Raw genomic sequence first — 24,403 nt, 5'->3', positions numbered from 1 at the left:
ATTGTAAGAGATACATTTCTTCTCACCAGTAGCTATTTAATTTTTATTTTTGGGTAAATGTTTGAGTTCTTGAATAAATTCTTGAATACATTTTGATCCATTTGCTAATTTGTAAAACTAAGAGCCAACAAAGAGGATGGAGGCTGCTGAAAGTTTAAATTAAAAGACAACAACAAATCAAGGGTGCCTAATAGGGCAAGCTTTATTTAACACTGCAAAAAAAAAAAAAAAAAAAAAAAAAAGAAAAAAGAGTCTGAGAGAGAGAGAGAGCGAGAAAAGTCAAATGTTCAAAATATATTTCAAACAAAAGTACATGTCAACCAAAACCAAAAATAAAAAACAGAGGCAAAAATAGCTACCAAATAAATATTCACATCAACAACAACATTTTTCATGTGACATTCTTAAAGATGTCTTACAAAGATTATAAAACAACAGACAGTATGTACAATCATACAACTTTAATAGGACATGCTTAGGAGTTTGACTGCACCATTGTACCACACACTGACTACAACACAAAGGCTGCATATTGACTGACATGGCCCATGAGCCGCCTCGTTCCCTTCTTCAAAAGGCCCGCTATGAGCACCCGAACCCAAAGAAAAATGATAAGACTCGTTTTTTTTTTTTTTTTTTTTTTTTTTTTTTTTCCTTAACAAGCTTGGCAATAAAGGCATAACTGAAGCCATAATGGAAGTGGGTATGTCTGCTTGTGAGCCAGCCCTCTCTAACCGCACAACCAACCCAAGAGCCAGCCGCTGTTTCCTACGCTGAATTGTTGCTAGGCAATGCTGAGGAATTTGGTGTGTGACCATGAACTGGAAGCCTTTGTGCAAATCAGCACTTAAGTTCCTCCGACTACTGGGGGCAGTCCACAGCTCCACAAAGACACTACGACCATCTGAGGGAGATACACCTAAAACAACACTGAGACTCATGTCAAGCTTTTAAATACCAAAGAAAAATCACAAGTCAACCGAGAAACGAGTAATGGAAAAATAGCTTTCTTTGGACAGGGCCAGCCTGTGCAATTTGACTACTTGTTCTACGTAGTCCCGCATGATTTCCTTTTTTTTCCTCCTCACTCTAGCCCTTTTTACAAGACAATTGTTGGACTTTTGGAGGTTTCCAAGTAGATTCCCAATGTGAAAAGCATATACTGCACTGTCCGCTCAGTTCAAGTGATTTAGATGAATTTATCGAAGTTTTAATGCTTCAACATTTTTTTTTTAAATTATGTAAAATTGATAGCAAAGTCTAGCGTCTTTAAATCAAACTGCATTGTTCACCCTTATCCACAGACTCTGATCTATTTCATAGCACGACATTGTCATTGATTATTCTACATACCGGTGGCTACTGACGGGGAGGAGGAGGGGCAAACACAGATCGGCAGCTTCTTTGTACAGCGGAGATGGTTTCAGTTCATTTGCCATAGCATGGATGTCCATGGAGCGCTAGAGCATGACATTAATCACAAAGCTGCGTTTTTATTGCCACACAGGTTACTTTGCATCACAAGCACTTAAATCATTATTGCTTTATGGTTAGAAGCATAGAGACCAATGCTGTACACACACATAACCATGAAGCCAAAGATTTAAGCTCAGAGAAGGGTCAAATTTTCCTCCATATTTGTTGTAACCTAAGTGCTGCTTATTGGAGGTCAATAGATTACGTAATAACAAGAGTGTACAACACAAAAACTTTTTTGTTTTGGAAGAGTAGAGTCAGAGGTTGGGAGTGCTACATTGGATTGTTGAAAACAAGAAAAATCCACAAGCACATTTGTCATTAATAATAATAATAATGATAATAACAGTAAGAATAATAGTAATAATAACTGAATGAGTTTTGGGAACATGATAAGAAAGGCAATTTTCAAAACTGCATACCACTTGAGCATTGCTGAAAAAGTGTCAACAATGCAATGCTACAACTCTTTTCTGAGGAATATTTGAAACCGGAAACCAGATTTTCCCATTTGTGATCGGCCCAGCACTGAGGCATAATCCATGCTTACAGGAGTCCTTTGAGTACGCCTCATGAAACTTTGACTGGCATCAGAAACCAGCCAAACCTTCATACTCAGCACTCGACAGCTCGGTATCGAACCGTTTGTGAACATGCTCCCGGTCACAACAAAAGCAGCTTTTCTCATCCGTCTCTTCCTCAAAGCATTATGTTAAAACAGGGTCCGGCTGTGACACCAGCTACACTGGAAGCCCCACTGAAACTCCCTTTACTTTATTGTTATTTTCTTCGCATGTCCTAATTTTTCATTTTGTAAATACAGAACCTCATCAGCCTCCTCCATCTCTCCATCCTCTCCCCTGAGAGGCTATGGAGCAGGGCTGTCCAGAGCTACACAACTTTGCATCAACCATCCATCCAGGTTGACACAGTCTAGACTGCTGTCTGCACAGCAGCCCACGCTAACAGCACTTATGCCCGTATCCCTGTTCTCATCACCACTGATACACTGAGACAAGGAATAGCTCTCTATGTAATAGCTCTCACTGTGGTTTGTCCCACTACTCCCTCCACACCTCTGTGCCCTCACAGGCCTAAATGGGAACACCAGCGATAGGCTATTTCGCACCTCACAGATCTTACTAAGAGGGACCTACAGGATTTTGCTAATGCCTGGTAGTTTCATGCTAGATTTATTTTTGTATTTAGAAAAATATCCATTGAATCGTCTGAGAGGCATTTACATCACAAGATTAAACATCACACGTAGCACATTTCCAATTTGGACAAAATCAACATGTGCCTAGAAATAGTAAATTGGGTGGATGTTACACCATTGTAGTTGCATACTGTTTACGGGTGATTAAAAAAATGACAGCTTGATGATCAAACCTTGATTGATATTGTTTGTTCAAAAGCAAGATAAACAGTAGTGAAAAAGATGGATGTGCGCTGAAAAGTTCAGGAGCAAGTGGACAGTGAGGTGTCCACCTCTTCTGAGGGGTGTTTGGTTTCCGGGGGGGTGAGGGAAGGATTCAGCAGGGAGCCCTTCTCTGATAAAGCCATCGTGCCCACCCCCCCTTCCCCGAGACCAAAGAGGCGGGGGGCTGGGAGTCGCATGTGAGGACTGTAACCCAAGAGGTCTCCACTCACATGACCGAGCAGCTCTTGGCCTTCTCCTTCTTGAAGGTGGAAGAGAGCAAATCTGACTTGCTGGGCAGGTGGAGGAGTCTTTTGGAGAGACGGCGGGTGGGGCTGGGCTTCGGGAGAGGCTGCAGCTTGTTAATGCAGGCCAACGCAGCGGTACGGAAAACACTGTGGATGCTCTTCTCAGAGGTGAACGCTGAGCACTCCAAGTACGCTTCTGCACCCAGCTGCTTGGCCATAGCAGAACCCTGTCACAGCGTGGGAAAGGATGACATGATGTGGAATTCATTCAAACATCCTGTTATCGTTTCTGACTGACAGTAGCACTGCTAATCAAATTTTAACCCAAGGGCTCCAGGCAAAAATGCACTACATAGTTCATAAATAAGCTGAGAAATGTAAAAATATATATATATATGATGAGGCACACTGTAACTGTCAGCTCTAGTTGGTAATAGTTAAGTCAATGTTTCTTAACTCCTCTTAACTCCTCATACACAAAAAGTGGTACAGAATTGAGTTTTTTTTTTTTTTTTTTTTTTTAAATATGCAATACAAATGTATTTCTTTCATAATTCATAATTTAAATCAGATCAAATATGCAAAATGTCCTCAGAAAAAAGCTGATGTCTAACCCTCTACTGCACCATACTGTTTCGCTGTGTTTGTGCCATATGTTTCTTTAATCCGACACATCTTTAATTGTATTCATAGACACCTGTCATTTCCTTTCTCTCACCTGCTCGTGGGTGATGGGCGTCTGTTTCTGATTGGACAGCTCCATCAGCGTGCACACATCTGTGCGCAGGTCGGTCTTACAGCCAATGAGCAGGATGCGCGTGCTGGGACAGAAGTCCAGGATCTCAGTCTTCCACTGCAGTCACAGACAACATTCCCTTCAGTGGATTTATTTAGCCAACATGTTTAGTCTCCGCTATAAAACCAACTTTATTGTGTCCAAACTGTGTTGAAAGAGTTAAAATTACTGAATAGAGCGGAGAACTGAAGCCATTACCTTCTTCAGGCCGCTGTCCACAGTGTCTGGGCGGCTTATGTCAAAACACAACAGAACTGCATCTGAGTCACTGTAGCACAGGGGCCTCACGTTATCGTAGTAAGGAGAACCTTAGAGGGAAGATGAGAGAGAATTAATAATGTGGACAGGAGGCAAAACAAAGATGAAACAGGGGAAAGCATACAAGATAACCAAGCTGTGAAACCACTGAAACAGGTTCATGTGCATCTGATTAGTTCAATTTGCTGTTTTTTAAACTCAGAGTGGAGACCTACAGTGCCCTGCAGGTGCATTTCTGGTTGCTCAGGGTGTGTTTTCATGCTCCTGGGTCAAATAGGGTCTCATTTGTGTCCTATGCTGAAGAACTGTAAGAGTCCCATGATTTGCTTAATTAATTTTGAGCAGGGACTTTCTCCATAACTGATTTCTGTAACAGCATGTCATTGGGCACAGCAAGGAAGGCAGCAGAGCGGCAGAGGGAGAGCAGGACAATACAGCGGCAGGGATTATGTGCGATAGGCATCACTTCTCATGCTGAGCTTCACTTTGCTATCCCTGAAACTGCTCCTTTCCCTGCTCCTATATCCTCTATTGGCATTTCAGAGGGAGAGAAGATGACAATCGAGCACTAAATCCTCATTGATCTTCTCTAGCAGTAGATTACGCAAGTGGAACAGTGGGGCTAGGGGCAGGCAGACGCTCCCACTCATGCTCAGAATCCTTAAGTAAGCCACCCACCCCCCCAAAATCCTCCGCTCGGCGCGCAATACCTCCAGTCCCTCTGTTACCACAGCAACAGCCTTGGAATCCACCATCTACATCAAGCATTCCTCCCACCTCTCCATAAAGGCTCGCCTTAACTGCCAATCAATCATTTTACACTGCAAACTGCCCACCCACCTACTGCCGGGGACATTCCTCTGTTCTGTCACAGAGTTGGGGACCATAGACACCCATAATCACATGCACATGCACTGACACCAACACATACACACACACACACACACACACACACACACTGCATCTTTCCTACACACTATTTAAATCTGGCACCAGCCAGAGGTGAACCCCATCTCAGATCAGATGAGAGGAGAGGAGCAGCTCAATGGGATTAACATGTTTACTTAGGTTGCATGTGAATCTCAATGGGGATTCAGTGTTCCCCCTTACGGTTAGAGATAACAAAAGCACACTCTGTTATCGCTCATTAGATATTACATAACCTGCCTAATTGATTTACAATGTAGAAAACAATGCATCATTAAAAACATATAACAGCCACTGCAAAAAAAAAGTGCCCACAACATGGATGTGTGCATATAGATCAGTTTCATAAATACTTAATGATTTTCCACATTATCAAAGGGCAAAACTGAATTTGCCAGCTGCCGGCAGCCGTGAGTGGAATAATGACAAGCTGTGCTGAAATTCCTTTGGGCTCAATGTCCACAAGAAAGTAAACAGTGCTGTGAAGGAACAAAGGACACGCTTGTTGCATTACAACTGTTTTTCTGCGCCTTTGGAAAAAAGTCGTTTTTGTTGTACCACTAAATGGGAAATAATCAACAAACAGTCTGATTAAGGTAAATGATCTACTGCAATTGTATTCGTGTACAAAGGACAGACTTCAACACCCTTAGAATGCAAATTGTTACTGCCTTATCACCATTTACACCTTCAACTGGAGGAGAGGACGCTCACTTATGAAACAGCTTTGTTTTTCTTGAGGATTAATGCATGAAAATCAGAGCTTTTAACACTACTGGGATGATTTGCAGAGTCTGTGTGTGTCTCGACTCTGACGCATCTACGTTACTTGGATCCAAGTGAAGATTAAGAGCGATCTGCATCTGTCTCTCCCACACGGGGTCATCACACAGCCGGGAACCTGGGTGTGATTCTGCATTAAATGGCCACTGATCTAAATGTAGCAATCAATGGAGAGCTGCACAGGGGCCCAAAGAGCCATTTCAATTAAAGCTGACAAATTAGTCACCCTGCCAAGAAGGGAGGGAGTCTGGGACTTTTTTCACATATATGTGTGCACTCAACCCTATCTAGAAACCTGATCTTTTACTTGGAACAATGGATATATGATTCATGTATCTCCACTGCTCCTAAAAGATATATATATATGTATAAAATGATATCAAAGTGTCCGTATTAGAATTTGAACCACATAGGTGAGCTGTGTGGGTCCAGTGGCAGTGTTGGCTGCACTCATCCCACACTCCAGGACCCAGTTTCTAATCCTGGAAGAAATAGCTGTTTCTATTGTGGCAAGAAAAGCCAAGAGGAAGAGAGGAGAGAAAGCAGGAGTGTATCCCACTGAGGCAGATCACAAAGAGCCCTCCTATGCCATTAATCCTTCACCCCCTGCAGTCTGATAACATAGAGGACCAGTCCTGTCTCTCTCTCTCTCTCTCTCTCCCCCTGTTCCTCCCTCTCTGCTATAAATGCTGCTGCAACAACTCAGAGAATGGATTGGTGGGGGAATGGATGGGCAGATCAATGCACAGCTCCTAACCATGGCCCAAATGTTTCCTTTCTTCCTCATTCTCAACAACACGCCTGTACAACAGATGGAGATTTTCTGAGGCATGAAACATGGACAGTGAGGCCGACTAACTGGGGAATGGAAGGGGGGGAAAAGTGTATAACCATGTTCCTGCAGCTGAACTCAACTCCATCCATCTTGACGATGCGATGCCCAGAGCAAAAAGTCGAGGTGGAAATTGGGCCAGCGAAGAAGTAGGCTTCAAAGGCCGGGACGACAGGCCTTGTGTTGGAGCATACAGGTGGGGGAGGGGAGAATCTGCTTTTGGGTGCGTACGTGTGTGCATGACTGAATGCGTGTATTTGTGCAAATGTGTGCTAAATCAACTGAGTGACATGGCTCGTCTTCATCATTAGCGCGCTCCTCTCCTACAGTGAGAACGCAGAGGTCAGACAGATTAATGATCCAGTGATGGGATGACTCACAGATTTGGGGATGAAAAGAGCGCTGCCCCTCCACCCACCCAAGGGGCTGGGGAGCTGTAGTGTTGCTGCGGTTGCTAACTGTGGAGCTCACAGCCGAGCCAAAAAAACACACACACACACACACACACCCCGTTGCATCAGACAGTTGTTCCCTTGCTTCACATGCCCCAGTCAGAATCAAATCTGAAGCCCCCGTGGGGAAAGAGAGGATGTTTCTTTGTTCCTGAGCATCACCATGTCTGAACCGTTAATAAGCTTTACTTTGTAACTTGACACTGTGAACGCAAACAAGTTGATGGGATTATGAATTCTTAATTCTACTCTAATAACAGATTTTTTAAAAAATTTAAATCAAAGGCTCAATGTGCATTAAAATTAGCATATGATCACTATTCTATAAGTAATCCACTAAATCCATCACAGAGTCATGGTCGGAATTGAAATGTTGCAATGACAAAGAAATAAAGTGGTGAATGTACCCTCCATCAATATGAACTGTGCAAAATCTGTTCATCTGCTATCTTTTCTTGACCAGGGAGTGAGGATGACACTATTGCTGCATTGCTGGATGAACATTCATCCACTCAGGCTGTTTCTGCTTACAAACAACAATCCACCCTTTATTCTACGTCAGAGAATAGTCTGAACCGTAAGGATAAAATCTTGTAAAACTAAACCTAACATGAATGATAAAACTCTTATAATACCTGACTGGCCATTAGAAATTTCTAATATATGGCCATTAACATGATTGCCGTGTTTTCACAATGCCTCTGTCTTACAACCAAACCAGCTCTTTTTCATCAGCCTAATTGGCTATTGGGTTCATTCCAAATCGATCTCCTTTATATATCATACGAGTGGTCATTAGATATATACCCTCAAACACAAAGGCTTGTATCAGCAAGACCATTCAACCTGGAATAAATAATTCCCTAACAATGTAATGAGATTCATTATTCACTATTCATGAGTTATGACCACTGGACAGTGTTAGCTCCCACCCTCCTCCTCCTCCCTCTCTCGCTCTCCCTGAATGTCTGATTGGGCTGGGCTGATTAAAGCCAGTAGATTGATTTTGGTCTGTAAATCCAAGGTGGGCCTGTGAGAAGGAGCTGCCTGCCACGGGAAGCTGGTGATGAGGTCCTTCTAATCAATGAGGGGGAGCCGGGATAATGAGGAGACCCGCTCAGCATGGCGGGGCTGTGGCGGCACAACGCCATGCAATTAGAGCAGATTACAGTAAGAGGAAGAAGAAAGTGTACAGTGTGACCGCCAGCGAGCTCCCGCCGCCTGCCATTCATCACCAGGACACTGACATGAGATATGCTAGTCATCTCCAAAAACAGATTGTGTGTGTTTGGGTGCTGGGGAAGGGGGGAGGGGTGTGATGCCAAGTCTCCACTGTTGGTCTAACAAGAAAGTAGCAAAGGGAGGGGGGCAATGAAAACAATGAAGTGTAAAATACAGAAGGAGAGAATGAAAGAAAGACAGACAGGAAAAGAAAGAAAGAAAGAAAGAAAGAAAGAAAGAAAGAAAGAAAAAGAAAGAAATAAGTATGTAAAACTCATTAAGTCAATCAGAATAGTCCTGTAGTCTCATTCTGAGTCTTAATCCCCTGCATCATGCTGTTTGAGAGGGTGACCTGGGGCAGCATATGGAGGGGAATGCAGGTCACCACCATTTCTGAGCTGCCTCCTGTCTGTCTGCTCCAGAAACCCTCCTGCAACACTGGATGTCTCTCTGCGCCCCATCATCATCCCCCGGCACCAAGCCTACGCACACTGGCCAGACCAAAAGTTCACAGTCTGGGATTAAAAAGCAGGATTTGGTCTGGTGAGGGAATTACACTCACGATTTTTATGTTGCCACTTTCTCATAATGGGGAAAATAAACATGAAAACACAGTAAACACAGCAACATCTCATACAAGTAGGGCTGTTACATAAAGGATTTGTTACTGTACAAGGCAGCCGCACACACACAGATATAAACACCCCCACACATATGCACAAATACACACACACACTCACGTTCACGCCAACTTGCTCAGCCACGATGACCTACTGAGGCGGCTGACACATATCCAGCCAGCACGGCCCACAACTGCGGATGGAAATGGATGTGGGCTACATGGGGATCACATTGTGCAGTGAGCATGAAGAGAATCAAACAGGTGCTGCAGAGCCAGGTTCACAGTATCCAGGTCAACACGCTAAGCAGCAGAACCCCGCGGAGATCCACCCTGACACATTGACCCTCTTTTTCACGCTTAGTCTAGATGAGCCAATGAGGCAAATGATGCACAAATTCAGCAATGATAAAAAGCCGAGACAGTGTCAGTTTCTGTCTCTCTGCCTAGTTTTCACAGAAACATATTGGATGCAAGAATGTAGTGGATGTATTTTTTCAGATCTGACAATCCTGACACATGGGAAAAATCAACAGCAGCATCCATTGCCAACAGTGTAAAGTAACATGAAATGTGGCAATATAAAAATGATTATCAAATCTGTGTTTGTGTCGCTTGGAAGCTCCATGGTTCAACAAGTGCACATTTTGTGTGCCACTGCATCAATGACAAACAATCTCAGCCCTGGAATTGAATACAGGCTAAACAAAGAAGGCAAGGAGCAACAGCAGGCCTGCTGATAAGGCTCTGTGTGGTTGAACACATCTGCATACATTTGCATGATAACTCTTGTGTTTTTTTCCCCTTTCAGATGCACAGGATCACGAGAAACAGAGAACGAATCTTGAAACCAATGCAGGAACAACTTCAAACATACAAGATTGAAGTGGAGGCTGATCCCACCTTGCAACTTGTTCAAAGTGCATAGCTTAATATTCCAGTCTACTACAGTGCTGCAGGCAGGCTGGCAGGCCGTGATAGGCCAGATGGAGGATAGGAGATGAGTTACCTGAGGTGTCCCACAGACTGAGCTCCACACGCTGCTCCTCCAGCTCCAGACAGGCTGTGTAGTTTTCAAATACCGTGGGCACGTAGGTCTGGGGAGCAATTAGCAACACGGTGTCATTAGTGGTGAGGTGTCAGTCAGTCAGCTACAGGTAATAGAATGCACCTCGCTAATTACAGTAACATGAAAACATGGCATCCACTCCCGTAGGATTTGATTTTGCAATGCAAAGTAAACCAAATAATATGTGATTTAATTAGGAGGTTCAGTAATTGGATTTCAGTTCAATCATCAATCACTTCAAGCACTTCAGTCATCTGGAAATATTAAATGCAGCCCTCAATGATATTAGCTCCTTATTAGATGCATAGGGAATAGAATAAATATCTTTAGTGTGTTATGCATGTGATGAAAAGTATACAAGATAAATGAGCATTGGATAAACCGAGAGGATGAAATCCTGGGAAATGCGCAAGAAATCTGCCAGTCTGCAACAGAGACTCTGTTCTTTTCCTCGCCAAAACAGCAGATTAATCCATCAGTAAACGAACTAACTGCCTCTTAGTCGACAGCAGTGAAGAGTGATCTGTAGAGTGCATCTTATTATTTTTTTTCATAGTTTCCAACAACATGAGAATAAGAGTCGCATACCTCTGGATAACAGTCCTTTGCCAGGACTTGCAACATCGCCGTTTTTCCGCATTGAACATCTCCCACAAGAACCAGTTTACATCTCACCACCAGCGGCTGTGTATTTCTCCTTTCCTTCATGACGTTAATGATGGCCCGATGCTTTGCCAAAAAAAAAAAAAAAAAAAAAAGTAAAAAAAAAAAAAAAAAAAAGCAACTGAACTCCCCCCCCAGACGTCCCAGTATGATCAAGCGTCCCAGCGTCCAGCTCTCCGAGGATGCCCGCAGTTGATCTGATTGAATTTGCCACTGCGGCTCTTTATAGCGGCCCGCAGCAGCCAATGGGCGCGCTCCGTTCCTCACATCACCACGGCGCGCACGCTGCTGTTCCCGGACAGCAAACACTACTCACTTTGTTATTTTGCCCTTCATCAGACACCAACTGCGGACTTTTTGGGAATTTTGTTGAGGGATTTTTTTCCACGATGACTCACGAGAACATAGAGAAACACTTAAATAAAGAAGTATTAGTATAATACACATAGATAACATTTGTACTTAAAAAGAAATAATAATAATAATAAAAACTTTTTTGGCCTTGCATTCTCTTAATGCACTGTATTTATTTACTTATCCACCTTTGTATTGTACTTTCATTGTATTGTTAAGCACCTTAATTGCAATTTTGCACATAAGGTGCTCTATAAATAAAGTGTGATTTAATTTGATTTTATTTATGTTATCCTGTAAACTAACAAACTCATAATGGTGAACTAATAATTTCAAAATCATTTCATCAGTCAACCTATGAAATACAATAAGCAGCTAATATTAATATATTAGTGTCAGCCTATTCAGTCAGTTTACACTTGTGTTTTGTCACCTGTGGACACTTCCAGTCGTTGCTTGGCCTGCTGCAAATTAATTGATTAGATTGACTGAGCTCCCCAGATCAATAGCATGCCAGAGCTGAGGACAATGGAACTGATAGCCCCCCTCCACTGTGGACTAATTAGTTTGCTTTAATCTGCACTTCAGGGTCAAGTCAATATCATCCAAACAACTCAGCTCTTTCTCTAGGAAAAGTATCCAATATCCTTCCACAACTGGGCTGAAAACGTTTGATTTGGATTCACAAGGTTAAATGCAGCCCTCATGTCGAGCTCACAAAGATAACGTTTGATAGGAATTTAGTTTGATCTGTTCACTCGCCGGTGGCTCTGAAATGAGACATATTAGCATTGAAGCTCTGTTCTCTGTCGGTGGTTGTGTATTGACCAATCATGCTTAAATTCACACAGGGGATCTATTTGCGCTCAGATCTTACAACCCAAAGCGCTTGATATCTTTTAGTCACAACTGCCTGCTCAGCCTTTCATAACCGCTGATATGAAAGACAAGACTGGAAAAAAATGGATCATATGTGAATGAACAGCTGATGATGAAAGAGCAATTTGGTCTGTGTCAGTGTTGGTGCTCAGGGTAGCTCTGACATGCTGTCTGTGTTGACATGCAGTGGGGTGGTGTCAGGCCCCCTGATAGGTGACCAGCTCGCGGCTGCCCACAGGGTCAAGTCAGAGGTCCTGCCTCTCATTGGTAAAGGTCTAACCCCTGTAGACACAGTCTGACTTTCACCCTGTACATGATTGCTGCATGGAAAGTGTGTGTCTCAGAATGGATAGACAATTAAAAGACAAAAGCAAAAATTAAACATCTTCCCTGCATCTTACTGGCTAATTTACTTTTGCCCCGGTGGGTCAAAGCAGTTAGCCTTCGTCCACAAACAGACCAGATCCTTCCAGCCCCCATGCTGAGATCTGTATGTTTTACTGCCCAATATGCCTTGTTTTCATCTTACACTGCTCTGACTGTGAGGGTTTTCTCTGCCTGCTGAGAGAAACAAAAAGACAAACACAAAACAAAGCGCAACGTGGAGGGGAAAATGCATTTCCTTCTGGTTATGTTGGTAGCATTCAGTTTCCATCAACTGAAAGATTTCCTCCTCAGTTGCAGAAAGCTTCTCAGTGGCTAAACAAGGGGGTCTGGTAGGGTTGGATCTTACAACAGTCACCCAAGTAGACATCGTACTATAACCTCCCTGCCAACAGTAATACTGTTATAAAGAAGATAGAAAGAGACCGGAAAAGTTGGTGCATTGATAGCTGAACTTTATCTAACCCTTCATAATAAAGCAGGGCGCATGGATAGGTGCCTGTGAAACTGCTGCAGTGCTCTTTTGCTGCTCTTATGGGACAGAGAGGGACAGGTGGCTGTGAATAATCAGCAGGCATAAAGTGACACCTTCCAATATGGCTGATAAAAGGGGGGTGGGGAGGGTGGGCGCTTAGAGGGGGAGGTGGATGGGGAGAAAATCGGGGGTGGTTGACCACTGACTGCCAGGACAGTGCATTGACACCTTAACCCTTGACACCCTGACATATTTGGGTACAATGTCGGTAATTAACATCAACAGAGTGAGAGACTGATGCCAGACGACAAGAGAGTTCAGGAAAAAGACAAAAGCTGTGTCTCTACTGCTTTCACAGCAGGATTTAAAAAAAAAAAAAAAAAAAAAAGTGTTTAAGAAGCAGATTTTGGAAACTTGGCAGATGGTGTTGTAACCCAACCAACACTTCGACCTATTTCACACGTGATATTCTGTTTTCACTTAGGAAACACCAGTTTAATCTTTATGTGAAATAGATAGATAGATAGATAGATAGATAGATAGGTATACTTTATTGATCCCAGACTGGGAAATTCACACGTTACAGCAGCATCATCAATAAAAACAAAAAAACAAAAAACAAAAAAAAAAAAAAAATTAAAATTAAAAGTATATACAATAGAGACTAAATATGCGAAATATATACACTAAAGACAATAACTGGATACAAGGATGTTTGGAGGACATATTAGATCTAGTGAGATAGTTGGTAGAGCTGATACACATGAGTTTATGAATGGAAATAGAGCATAAGCTGAATGTAAAGATATCAATACCATCAGATACCAATATCCAGTATCTGTGCTGATACCGATACCAATATGCATTTTTGTAAGAACTGTAAACTAGCTTTTCAGATAGGCCACTCTAAAGGGCTTTTTAAACAAAAGACCATGTTTGTTTTATTCTGTTTTTAATTTTCCAGTTGTATTGAATGACACAGTCTTCGTAAAAATGATAGACTATTAGGCTATTAGATACCGATACAGACCTGGAGACATCAGTCTACCAGCAAGATTTAGAGCTGATCTGAGAAAATCTGGTAAATAAATAAACACTAATGTCAAAATCAGCATGGCCATCACATTATCCCTTTTGAAGTAGAGTAATGTAGTGCCAGTTCTGGTGCTGGTGATGCATAAGAGAAGTAAAACAGAGCTTGTTATTGTATGATGTTTCTATTTTACCTCAAGACTGATTATTCTGCAGCACTCCATGTAATGATGGTCTGCAAGAGAAAACTGATTGCTGTTGCAAAGCGCTGGAATCATGCAGACATGCCACTCCTCCCCTCTGTTGGTGAATGGCTAAATTGCATGCAGATTATTTTGATCTGCTGCAGGTAAATAAATACTCGACTCAGAACATTATTAAAATGCTAATTTATTTATTCACCCCCTCATTCAGATGTGCTATTGACAACAGATGCACCCTGTACACATCATCATCGCCAGATACGGTTGGATATCATTTCACTTGTTGACTTCTCTGAAACCTTGGGAAATTTTGACATCATCATTAGACTGGACACTATATTCAGTATTGGAGGTGGGTACAGCATAACATTTAGTGCATTTATTGCATTATAAAGCAGACATATAAATGATAGTAGTGCAATTATACCCCCATCATAACTGAGGAGATATCTTGATAGTCTCAGCTAGTGTCTGTCAATGCTAGACTTTGTATTGCATACAGAATTTAGGCATGTGGAACACAACTCATTAGGAAATGATAATTGTAGAAAATTGTGCTTTGGATGTCCAAAGAGCTCACTTTTTTGTAGAAACTTCCTGCAAGAAAAATGAAATATCTGCAGATAGGAGGAGCTGATTTTTGTACCAGAGCAGGTACTGTGCTCTCAGTGTTTCATCAAGTATAAATTATATACCTTAAAGTACGGTCCTTCAGAACTGAATGCAGGTGTCAGTGGAAGCAATCTTCATGGTGGCCCTAAATAAATACTGTGCATCATTCTAAAGGAGGAGAAAATTACATATAAACACATGCTTTCTGAGGCTTTGGAGAGAGAATTGTGCACTGTGACTAAAACCCTTTCTACTTTCTGTCAGTATTTCTTGTTTCTGTGCAATCTGGTGTTACAGTAGTGAGGAAGAACTGACCTTTGAATATACATTATGTACAAATAAGCCTTGAGTATGCATACATGTGATTAGTTATGCAAGTCATATGCTGATTTACTCTGAGGAGTGCAGTGATTAGCTCATGTGAGGATGGTCCTAAAAAGCCCTTCTGATGAAAGAAGAATACAACATGTCATGTCATGCACATACATTAGATTATTTACATTTGTGGTATATTAACTGAGTTCATGTACACTGTTTAATGATAATGACAGTGGTTGCTTTACAGCGTGATTGTTATGCATTCATTTTTTTGTGTTTGGGAAGACTGTAAGATATGCAATGATGGCCAAAAAGATGATTAAATAAACATTAACGAGACAATCAGTTGCTATGCAATGTTTGGATAAAGCTTTTTTGATGTTTTCAGCCATGAGAATGCCATTCAAATGGATACTGAACATTACCAAAATTTGTTTTACACCTCATTAATGCTGATGCTTTTACATCCTGCAAAGTGTTGGAAATAACCAGAGGACAAAAGACCTCTAATGACATAAGCCTACCACCAGAGGGTGCCCTGCATACACTTATAAGCCTTCCAGCCTGTTTGTACAGTTTTTATGCCAGTAAATCATAAACTAATTCACTAGGCTTTCTGATGTCCTGAATGGCAAACTATGTTAACTTTAAAATCTTGATAGTGTAGTTGAAGCTGCAGCAGTAATATTTGGGATGTAAATTACATGGAGGTAGGGGGCTGTTGTGGTGATGACATGAGGTGAGATAGTTAATGTGTTCCTGACTATCTGGATTGTGTTATTGTCTTCATTTTTGCCTCAGTGTTTGGTGTTTAGTGCTAATACCACCAGGCGTCTCAGTCACCACAGAGGCCTGGGTAACATGAGAGCCAGTGATTTGTGTTATGCATATATGCATGACTGCTTTGGGGAAATCTTGTAGTAGTCTATGCTATATTAGGTGTTTTTTGTGGTTTTGTTTGTCAAATCTCACACAAATTGATTTATTTGCCCTTCTCTTTTTGAACAAAGAGAATAATAACTAAAAACAGCCAATATCAAGAAACATTAAAAAAAAAAAAAAAAAAAAAAAAAAGGGTTGGATAGATAATATTTACCCAGTAGGAGAGAGAAAAATATTTTTCATTGAATTTCTTTTAGGGAAAAAAAAGCACTACAGCGCTACAACTAATTATTATTATACTTGAGGCAAAATGTGAGAGGATGATTTCTATTGCTTTTGTGTGTTATTTGTTGAAAGAGGTCTTTTGTCTTAGGGAATGAAAAATATCTATTCTAGAAATACATTTTTGGTTAATACTGAGTTGCATCTTGATTATAGTTAGGTTATAGGATTTGCCACCAACCGTCTGAGAACAAGCCACAATTCGATCTGTGGATTTGTGCCGAAATCAACACTATAATCTTTCGTGGCTCCAAGCCAGTGGACCAGCATTGATACATTCACAGCTATGATAAAGATACATATAACTGTTGATGTGCAAGTCTGTGCTTTTCATGCATGAGTTTTGCATCACTGCTGCCTATGGATATGTGATTGATAATACTGACAGCCAAGATATGAATTCAGTGGAGATAGATACAGCAAGAAACAAAACAAAACAAAAACAAAACAATAACCAGAAACAGATTCAACAGATTCAAAAAAGGCTTGCAGGAAAACAAGCAGGAGAGAGGGTAAGCAATAAAGGAAGAGAAAGGTAATCACTTCCCTCGGGTGTCCCAACACAACTGACATTGTGCTGACTTTGCTACAAGCAAGTGTGCCTTTCAGGAAACATTTGGTCGGGCTGGGATGGCAGCTCACAGACAATTGCGGTGATGGAAGACATACAGAATTGGTTTTGTAAAGATATGTCACCCTCTGTTCTTATTAGCCAGAAAGGGAAGCCAGGTTTATCAGAGAGGGGCAGAGAGGGAAGGTCTAGGAACCCGACAATGGAAAGCTACTCACATCAGTATTGTGTGATTTACTGTATTAGGATAGCTTGGTTATGCTACGGTTAAGATACACTGATTTCACATGTGTGTGATTTGTCTATGAGGGGGCTGGGCCAGCCCATCTGTGTCTGGAATGACTGTTCCTGGGTGTGTGAACACACATGGGCTGGCTCAGCATCGCCAGGTGGGGAGGGTGGTTTCCACTGTTAAAATCAACAAGTTGGGGTCAAAGTCAAGGTTTGATGGCGGGTGAGGGAGGGTGGCATGCTAGCGGTCGGTCAGTGACTCCGTTGCTACACTGACGTTGCTGCCAGAAGGCGTGCTGCTGTAGAAAGCGGCCCTGAGTCGCGTGGCGGTGGGAGCAGGGAGCTCTCGCCAAGGGGGCAGCAGTGAGGTGGGGGGGTCCTCTGTCGGTAGTGGTGCTGGTAACATCTTTCTCGTCCTCGTCGTCTTTCTCTCCTCTTCCTCCTGCTCACCAACCTCCTGCTCTTTCTCTCTCAGGAGACTCTCCTCTTGCCCTCATCTTAACCCCAGGTGCAGCCAGAGAGGGTGTGGCCAGACAAGGTGGTGGCTGGCTATCCAGAGAGGAGGGCTGCTGCTGCCCCCTGGTGGCCCCCTGGTCCCTGTGCACTTTGACCTCCTAGTCTGACCCCAGCCGACAGCACAGGCTGCTCCTGCAGGGAACAGGGATACATTACATGGGGAAACAAGAGGAAAATGAATAGATACAGCTTGAAGAAGTGGAAACAGCCAGGACACAGAGATGAGAAATACAATTTTCTTCCTACCTATGTCTGTGGTGGTGATCATTCTATCAACTCTTGAGTCTCAGAAAACTGCAAGCACATGGACACAAGAGTTAGAAAGGAAGTCATTAATGATATAAGCCAAGATTCATATATCCAGCATCAGCTGTCTAACCTGTTGGCTGGAGTTAGCAGAGGGTGGGGTGACCACGCTTTGGTCCAATAAGGGGTTGATAGGGGCAGAACCGGGCAGGTGAGTAGCACGCCAGTAAATGTCCAGGTACTCAGCGAGGTGTTCACACGCATCTTCCAGCTGGTTCTCATCCAGGATGACATCAAACATCTCCTAAAAAGTCAAACGAGACAGGGCAAGGAGTGTGAGGGAAAGAGGCATAGGAAAATATGAAGTTTTAACTTCCACAAGAGATTATTGTAGTTAACTGCTTCCTTAATTAAATAGTTGTTTTTCTGCGGTTTTATCATTGTAAGCGCTGGTGAGTTTGCAGATAGAGTGACCTACAGGTGGACACTGAGCCAGCTTGTCCCCGGCCATCATCTGGACATTGAGGTGTTTGCTCTGTGACTTTCCCCGAGATTTGATCAGCCTCTGAAGAACCTGTCAGATTAGCCAAAGACAAAGAAAAAAAAAAAACTCTTACACATGCAATAGAAAAATAATAAGGATCTGTCAAAAGTGTTGTTTTGTTTTCTTTATCAATTTTGCCATCCTTTTTATTTTAGTTTTATACAAAAGAACTTATCTTATGGACACCTGAATTATATTGCTGTGGATGCATAGGACCAAAAATAGACAAAATGGAGACGGTAGTGGGCCTGGTGAAGGTCCCTGACCAACATGTTGCAATTCTTTTCTTAATAAGATCTGGAAGTTTTGCACTGTGTGGGACTTTCTTCTTTATTTTTTTTTTAGTTTTAAGGGTAAGGGTATGTGACTTTTCATACTCCTTTAAATGCCAAGATACCCTTCCCCCAAAATCCCACCTTCTCTCATTCAGTTTGGAGTAGATTTCATGTGCGATGGGACCTGTGAGCAGTGTCAAAATGCAAAAACTTCTACTCAGTAACAAGATATGTAAATTTTGAGGCGCGCCCTGCATGGAAACAAGCCTTGCTTTGATTTGGGGCTATTTTTCTGTACTGTTTATGTGGGTCATTATGAGGATGGTGCTCTACTTTTGGTGAGGAAACTTTGACGTAGACAATGATGGGAGCCAGGGAAGTTTTGAGAAGCTGCGCCGGGTGGTTGATGGTGTCTGCATCCAGGACGACCAGCTGCAGAGTTTTGGCCAGCTCAAAGATCCTCTCTATCTCACTCTGGACCTCAGCTGTAGCCACAGAACAGAACCAGAGGGAAATGTAAGCAATAACACAGAGCAGCATGGCCGACTTAAGTTTAGTTGCTATTAAAAAAGGGCGGGGCATCTGTTCTCTGTAAATATTCATCTTTATTTAGCTGAAGGAAGATCAAAGGCAAGTTCACAGTCACTCACCCAGACTGGAGCGTGTGTTGGATCTCTCCATAATGGCCTTCTTGTTCAGCACCGAGCGCTTAGCCAGCGACAGATCAGCAGTCACGCGCGTAATAGAGATCCTACAGAAGAAGCGTCTTATCACATCACATCCGAAACTGTTCCATTTCAAAGGATGAGCTGAACTTGCACTCTCCTAACATCTAAAAATATATTTTCATCATGTGTCCGATTGCCCATGAAACGTGAGAGGCAGAGTCGGAGCCGCACAGAAGTCTTTGCAGCACGAGCACAGAGCTCCAGTGCTGCGGCTGCGGAGAGAACAAACCAGGCAGCCGTACCCACCTGCCATCAAACCTGTGCTTCAAGAAGTCAAACAGGGCTTTCTGCATCATGTCTGTCACCTAGGAGACGGTGAGGAGGGAGGAGGAGGGGAGAGAAGTTAGGAGTGAGTCGCTGGTGAAATATGAAATATACACCACAACTGCAAAAACACACGCAGACCTTCTGTAGCTTTCTTTGCTTCTCTTTCTCTCCCTCTTCCATATGTTTCTTGAGAATTGTAAACACAGCAAAACTGCAGATGTTTCATTAAACTGCAGGGTGATAGTGGGCAGCAGCCTGTTTGTGAAACTCTTCCAGGAACAGTGGGATGTGCGCTCTCTTCCCCCTCATTGTGAGACGATGATATGACTAGATCTGACAGTGGGCTTAAATAGAAATGAGCACTGCAGAGGATGACATGGAAAGAGACCTGTGCCAGTGTGTGTGTGCGTAATGTGTGTGTGTGTGTGTGTGTGTGCCTGTTGGAGTGTGCAAGAGGTGAAGCGGTCTATTTTCAAACAGGCCTGAAAAATAGATGGCTTGTGGAATAGGGGATAAAGCCAGCAGTGGTGCTGCTCTCTCACAGTCTTACAGAAAGAGCGAAAGACAGAGGAAAAGAGAGCGCAGGAGAGGAGGGAGACAAAGTCGAAGAGAGGGGGAGAGGAAGAAAGACAAAGCTGAGAGAGGGAGAGAGAGAGAGAGAGAGAGAGAGAGAGAGAGAGGCAGGCAGGCTGACGTACACCACTGGAGCATCCCCAAAGCACATCACCAGAGCGATGCATAAATATTTCACACACACACAAAACAAACGGCTTGGCACACAGCCTTCGCAGTCACAGAGGAGAGAGAGAGCGAGGCAGAGAGAAAACGCTCGAGCACAGAGACGCTCGATTCAATTATACGCCACGCATTTCTGCATATTCATCTGCAGATCCGTTTGAATTCCAAGATGATTCCAGTTTAACTGCATTATATCATTATGCATCTCATCCCATGTGTGTCACTGAGATATGCAATAATAGAATAGTAGCTAATATGTTATACACAGATACAACACTGCATCTCTCGGTGTGAGGCAGAGATTTCTGTTGCGTGTGCTGTAATTTCATCAGGCTGATACGTGGTGTTTGGTATCAGTACTAACGGGATAATGCAGAGGAGCCTGTTTCCTTTTAGATCAGACCAGACAAAAACAGGTCAGACTAAACCAGAACGAACGAGGCCAGCCCGGAAAAGGAAAGATCAACCAGACCAGATGATGCCAAAATATCCCAGATCCGACCAGACTAGACCAGTTACGCGGCAAAACTAGAAATCAGTTCAGCCGGATTGAACTGATGACAACTCGGGAATCTCACCTCATAGCCTTTCAGCGACGGGCCGACCAGCACCACCGGCCGCATGGATGGAACCACATCATAAGGAGGGACGTGTTCGGTCTGCGGAGGCCACAAACACAGAACAGGCTTTAGAGCTGGAAAACATGCGGGTGTATTTTAGTCGTTTAGCTGACACGAATTAGTGTGACCCACAATAAACACAGATGGTGGAACGAGCGAACAGTCACACTGCATATCAGAGTGGAGCGCCATGTGAAGCAATAAGAGCCAATGTTTTATGTTTGGACATTTTGTGCAAACTGTAAAACACTATATGAGCCGGATGCACAGTGGAAGAGACACTGTGACAAACGTACCTGCTTCTGCTTCTGTTTGGCTTTCAAAAACAAGAGAACAGACATTTAGGAAGAAGAAAATGTAAAGCTAAGAAGTACACTGTGGCATTTAGATGAAGTAACAGCTTCAGCAGACAGGATCGGAGCCTTGAGGTCCTTTGAGAGATGATTAGTAAAGAATGTACACATGCCATGCTGCACTAGGCTGAAAAGATTTACAAGACGGTTGAATTTATTCACACACTGTGAGAAATAACCATCTTAGTCACATATTCAGTGTTAAAATCTTTGTTTTTTCTTCAAACAAGTGAAAAAAAAAACTGCCATTTGTATGAGATAATCCAACTTGTGTCCAATCCAGTTTCATTTGTTTAAGGATTTAAGGATAAACTATAAATACTGACAACTTGGAATAAATAGAAATATGAAATAAGAAATATGTTGAATACAATAAATATGTTGAAACAAGGCAGAATAATGCATATCAGCTGAGTAGTATTAAGAAAGTGACACTTGATTCAAGAAAAGAGAAAACAAGATTTTAATACTGAGTATGGAAATAACTTGTTAAGATGGAGATTTTTGCAGTGTGTGCATGTAAGAATCTCAAATCACTGGTCAGCTCACATGACCATAAGAGGCAAATAAATCTGAGCATGCAAATATTAAATTGGCTACTTTCAATGAAACAGATTTAGTCGATGAATAGAGACTGAAAGTTTTGAGTCTAGAAATAAACTTTTCCTGTGTTTGTGACCCTGTGAACACAGTCCCAGAGCAGGCGGACTGGCTGGACACAGCAGCAGGACTCCTCCAATCCCACTTACCTGCAGATGGTGGGGTGGACCGCCATCCTCCAGATGAAGCATTCCCTGCTTTCCTGTGGAGCAACACAATGCCAAGGTTCATTATGCAAGAATCCCCTCAAGGCCAATTTACAGGGATGCTCTTCCAAGGCAGAACAACATGTGTACAGGAACTAGTTATCTCAAAAACTTTTTGTGAGATTGTTTCGCACAGGCAGCTGGTTGAACTAGGACAACGGAGAGAGAGACAGAGACAGAGACAGACAGATGCAGACTCAGAGATCTGCTAGAGCTGTGGGACCTCTGACCTCGCTGCTTGTTTCTGTTCTTGTTTTAGCCTCATGGCCTCGAGTTTGACTGGGCTGGGAATGAAAGTGACGTCCGCCCCTTCCTTCACTAGCCGTCCGATCCACCAGTCATTGTTGTATTTCTGCACAAGAGAGAAACACATCATTGTCATTCAGGCAAGATGGACATAATTTAGGCTCCAAAGTGCTATCACTTCTTACCAGAATTCTTCCTATGTGTTTGTATGTATCATGTGGTGATGACAGTGATGTGATGATCATGTTCTGCATGCCTCTCACCTCTTTTATGTGCAGAAAGTCTTTGGTTTCAAAGTTGATAGCAGCACCCTGGACTGGACAATCTTCATCAAGGGCCCCGCAGTAACTGACATTGGTTTTCACTGCAAACGCTACTGGCTTAGACTGTCAAAGGACAAATGAAAAACAACAAAATCCAACAGTGAGACATGAGACGGAGGCCTAAAGATTACGCCTCGTCCCATAAAACCTATAATTGTGCTTTTACATTGCAGATATCTCACTAAAGCATGAGTGTGCTTGACAAGAAGACTTAATGTCTGTTAAAATGACCCTGATGTTTTAACATGGCTCAGCTATTCAGAAGGTGCTCTTCAGAAGTTAGGGAGAGCATGCAGTAAAGTGAAAATAAGGCATGATGCGTGCAAATCAAAGGACAGGCAATGACCTTTGACCCTGGGACTCTGACCTTGGCTCTCTCAAGCTGCAGCTGAGCCTGGCGCTCGGCTTCACGCCGAGACGCCTCCTGGTCCTCCTCCAGGGACAGGTCGGAATCCGAGGGTCGACTAGTGTAGGAATCGGCTGAACCCTGAGGAGGAGAGGAGGAGGAGAGGAGGAGAGGAAAAACAATTATAGTCCAGGTTGAGAGGAAATAAACCCAGCAACATCACCACCTTAAAGCAGCTAGTGCTACTTGCCTTTAATCCGTGAATGACAAGTATATTTGCAATCTGAATGCTGATCTACATAGCAAATAGCATTTGCATGTCTCAAGAAAAAAAAAAAATCAACTCCATCTTCATTGACCAAGCCCCCCATCTGGCTCATGTCTCACTGGCAGTTCCTGTTGCTTTCCAGAGTGTTTCTCTCAGGTGAGCTGCTGCCTGAGCGCCGCCACAACACTAAGTACCAGCACGGGCCTCATGTCTGTTTATTTACTCAACCAAGACAAACCTTGTTCAGGAGGCCTCATGTGGATGACAGGATATGTCCTGGGACTTTGACCAGGAAACACGACCGTAACACAACACATGCTACAGTATTCATATTACATAATAATACTCAGCGAAAACCAGCTGGACTGTGGACGGTGCGGTGACATCAATAATAGAAACAGGTTTGGAGGGAATCAGTACTGTGCAACAAGGAGGGCTGGGCTATATGGACAAAATCAAATATCAAATAATGATATCTTTGAGTGAATACCTTGATATAATGATAATATAATAATACCAGAACAGCTCCAACAGACTAATACATCTAGGAAACTGCATCCCTTTACAGTAATGCAGCCTTCAAAGCCAGGAAAACACAACACTTGCCTTGCCATATCATGTCAGTACTTTATCCAAAATCCCAGACAATATCTATCCTCATATCACGATACTGATATAATACTGATATATCACCCAGCTCTTACTAGAAGACTTTTGAAAAAAATAAAAAAAAGCAAGAATCAGAGCATCTTAATTAGCTCTCTAATCATCACAGGCACACTGAGGAGTTTGAGGATACCTCTTTTCCAGCACACTCACTCCCTCACACACACACATACACACACACACACACACAGACACACATACACAGATACAAACAGACACACAACCTTCTCCCCTCATTAGACTTACGTCCATGTCCACCCTGATAAGTCCTCACACACAGAGCTCACCTCGCCAGACCCTAGCTCGATCCTCTCCCTCCCTCAGCAGCCTCCAATCCCCGGGTGGCTCCGGTCCCAGTCGGGTTCGGGGTTGGAAAACTCCTCACATGCCAGACAGACGCACCCACATAAGACGGCCAAATATAGCTCCATAACAGCGCCAGCCTCCTTCTACCCCCCCCCCCTTTTTTCACCT

General features: G+C 42.9%; 2 protein-coding genes across 2 annotated transcripts; both read right to left on the bottom strand.

The window, feature by feature from the left end:
• Positions 1 to 636: 636 nt before the first annotated feature.
• Positions 637 to 10,872, bottom strand: rnd1b (Rho family GTPase 1b). The gene is made up of 5 exons (XM_030056764.1): positions 10,690 to 10,872; positions 10,042 to 10,129; positions 4,139 to 4,248; positions 3,863 to 3,997; positions 637 to 3,371 (listed from the first exon to the last, which is right to left on the bottom strand). The coding sequence occupies exons 1-5, from the start codon at positions 10,807 to 10,809 to the stop codon at positions 3,126 to 3,128; spliced, it is 699 nt and encodes a 232-aa protein (XP_029912624.1). The 5' UTR covers positions 10,810 to 10,872; the 3' UTR covers positions 637 to 3,125.
• Positions 10,873 to 14,262: 3,390 nt separating this feature from the next.
• On the bottom strand, positions 14,263 to 24,181 carry LOC115362523 (voltage-dependent L-type calcium channel subunit beta-4-like). Its single transcript, XM_030056480.1, has 14 exons — positions 24,176 to 24,181; positions 23,017 to 23,136; positions 22,590 to 22,712; positions 22,311 to 22,432; positions 22,024 to 22,076; positions 21,218 to 21,237; positions 20,880 to 20,960; positions 19,543 to 19,601; positions 19,219 to 19,319; positions 18,902 to 19,053; positions 18,228 to 18,323; positions 17,883 to 18,053; positions 17,750 to 17,797; positions 14,263 to 17,635 (listed from the first exon to the last, which is right to left on the bottom strand). The coding sequence occupies exons 1-13, from the start codon at positions 24,179 to 24,181 to the stop codon at positions 17,768 to 17,770; spliced, it is 1,134 nt and encodes a 377-aa protein (XP_029912340.1). The 3' UTR covers positions 14,263 to 17,635; positions 17,750 to 17,767.
• Between the last annotated feature and the right edge of the window lie 222 nt (positions 24,182 to 24,403).

Source organism: Myripristis murdjan, chromosome 7, assembly GCF_902150065.1.
Source record: "Myripristis murdjan chromosome 7, fMyrMur1.1, whole genome shotgun sequence".
In the NCBI taxonomy this organism is placed as follows: Eukaryota; Metazoa; Chordata; class Actinopteri; order Holocentriformes; family Holocentridae; genus Myripristis; species Myripristis murdjan.
The sequence above is the reverse complement of the archived record's forward strand: the minus strand, read 5'-3'. Positions and strand labels throughout refer to the sequence as shown.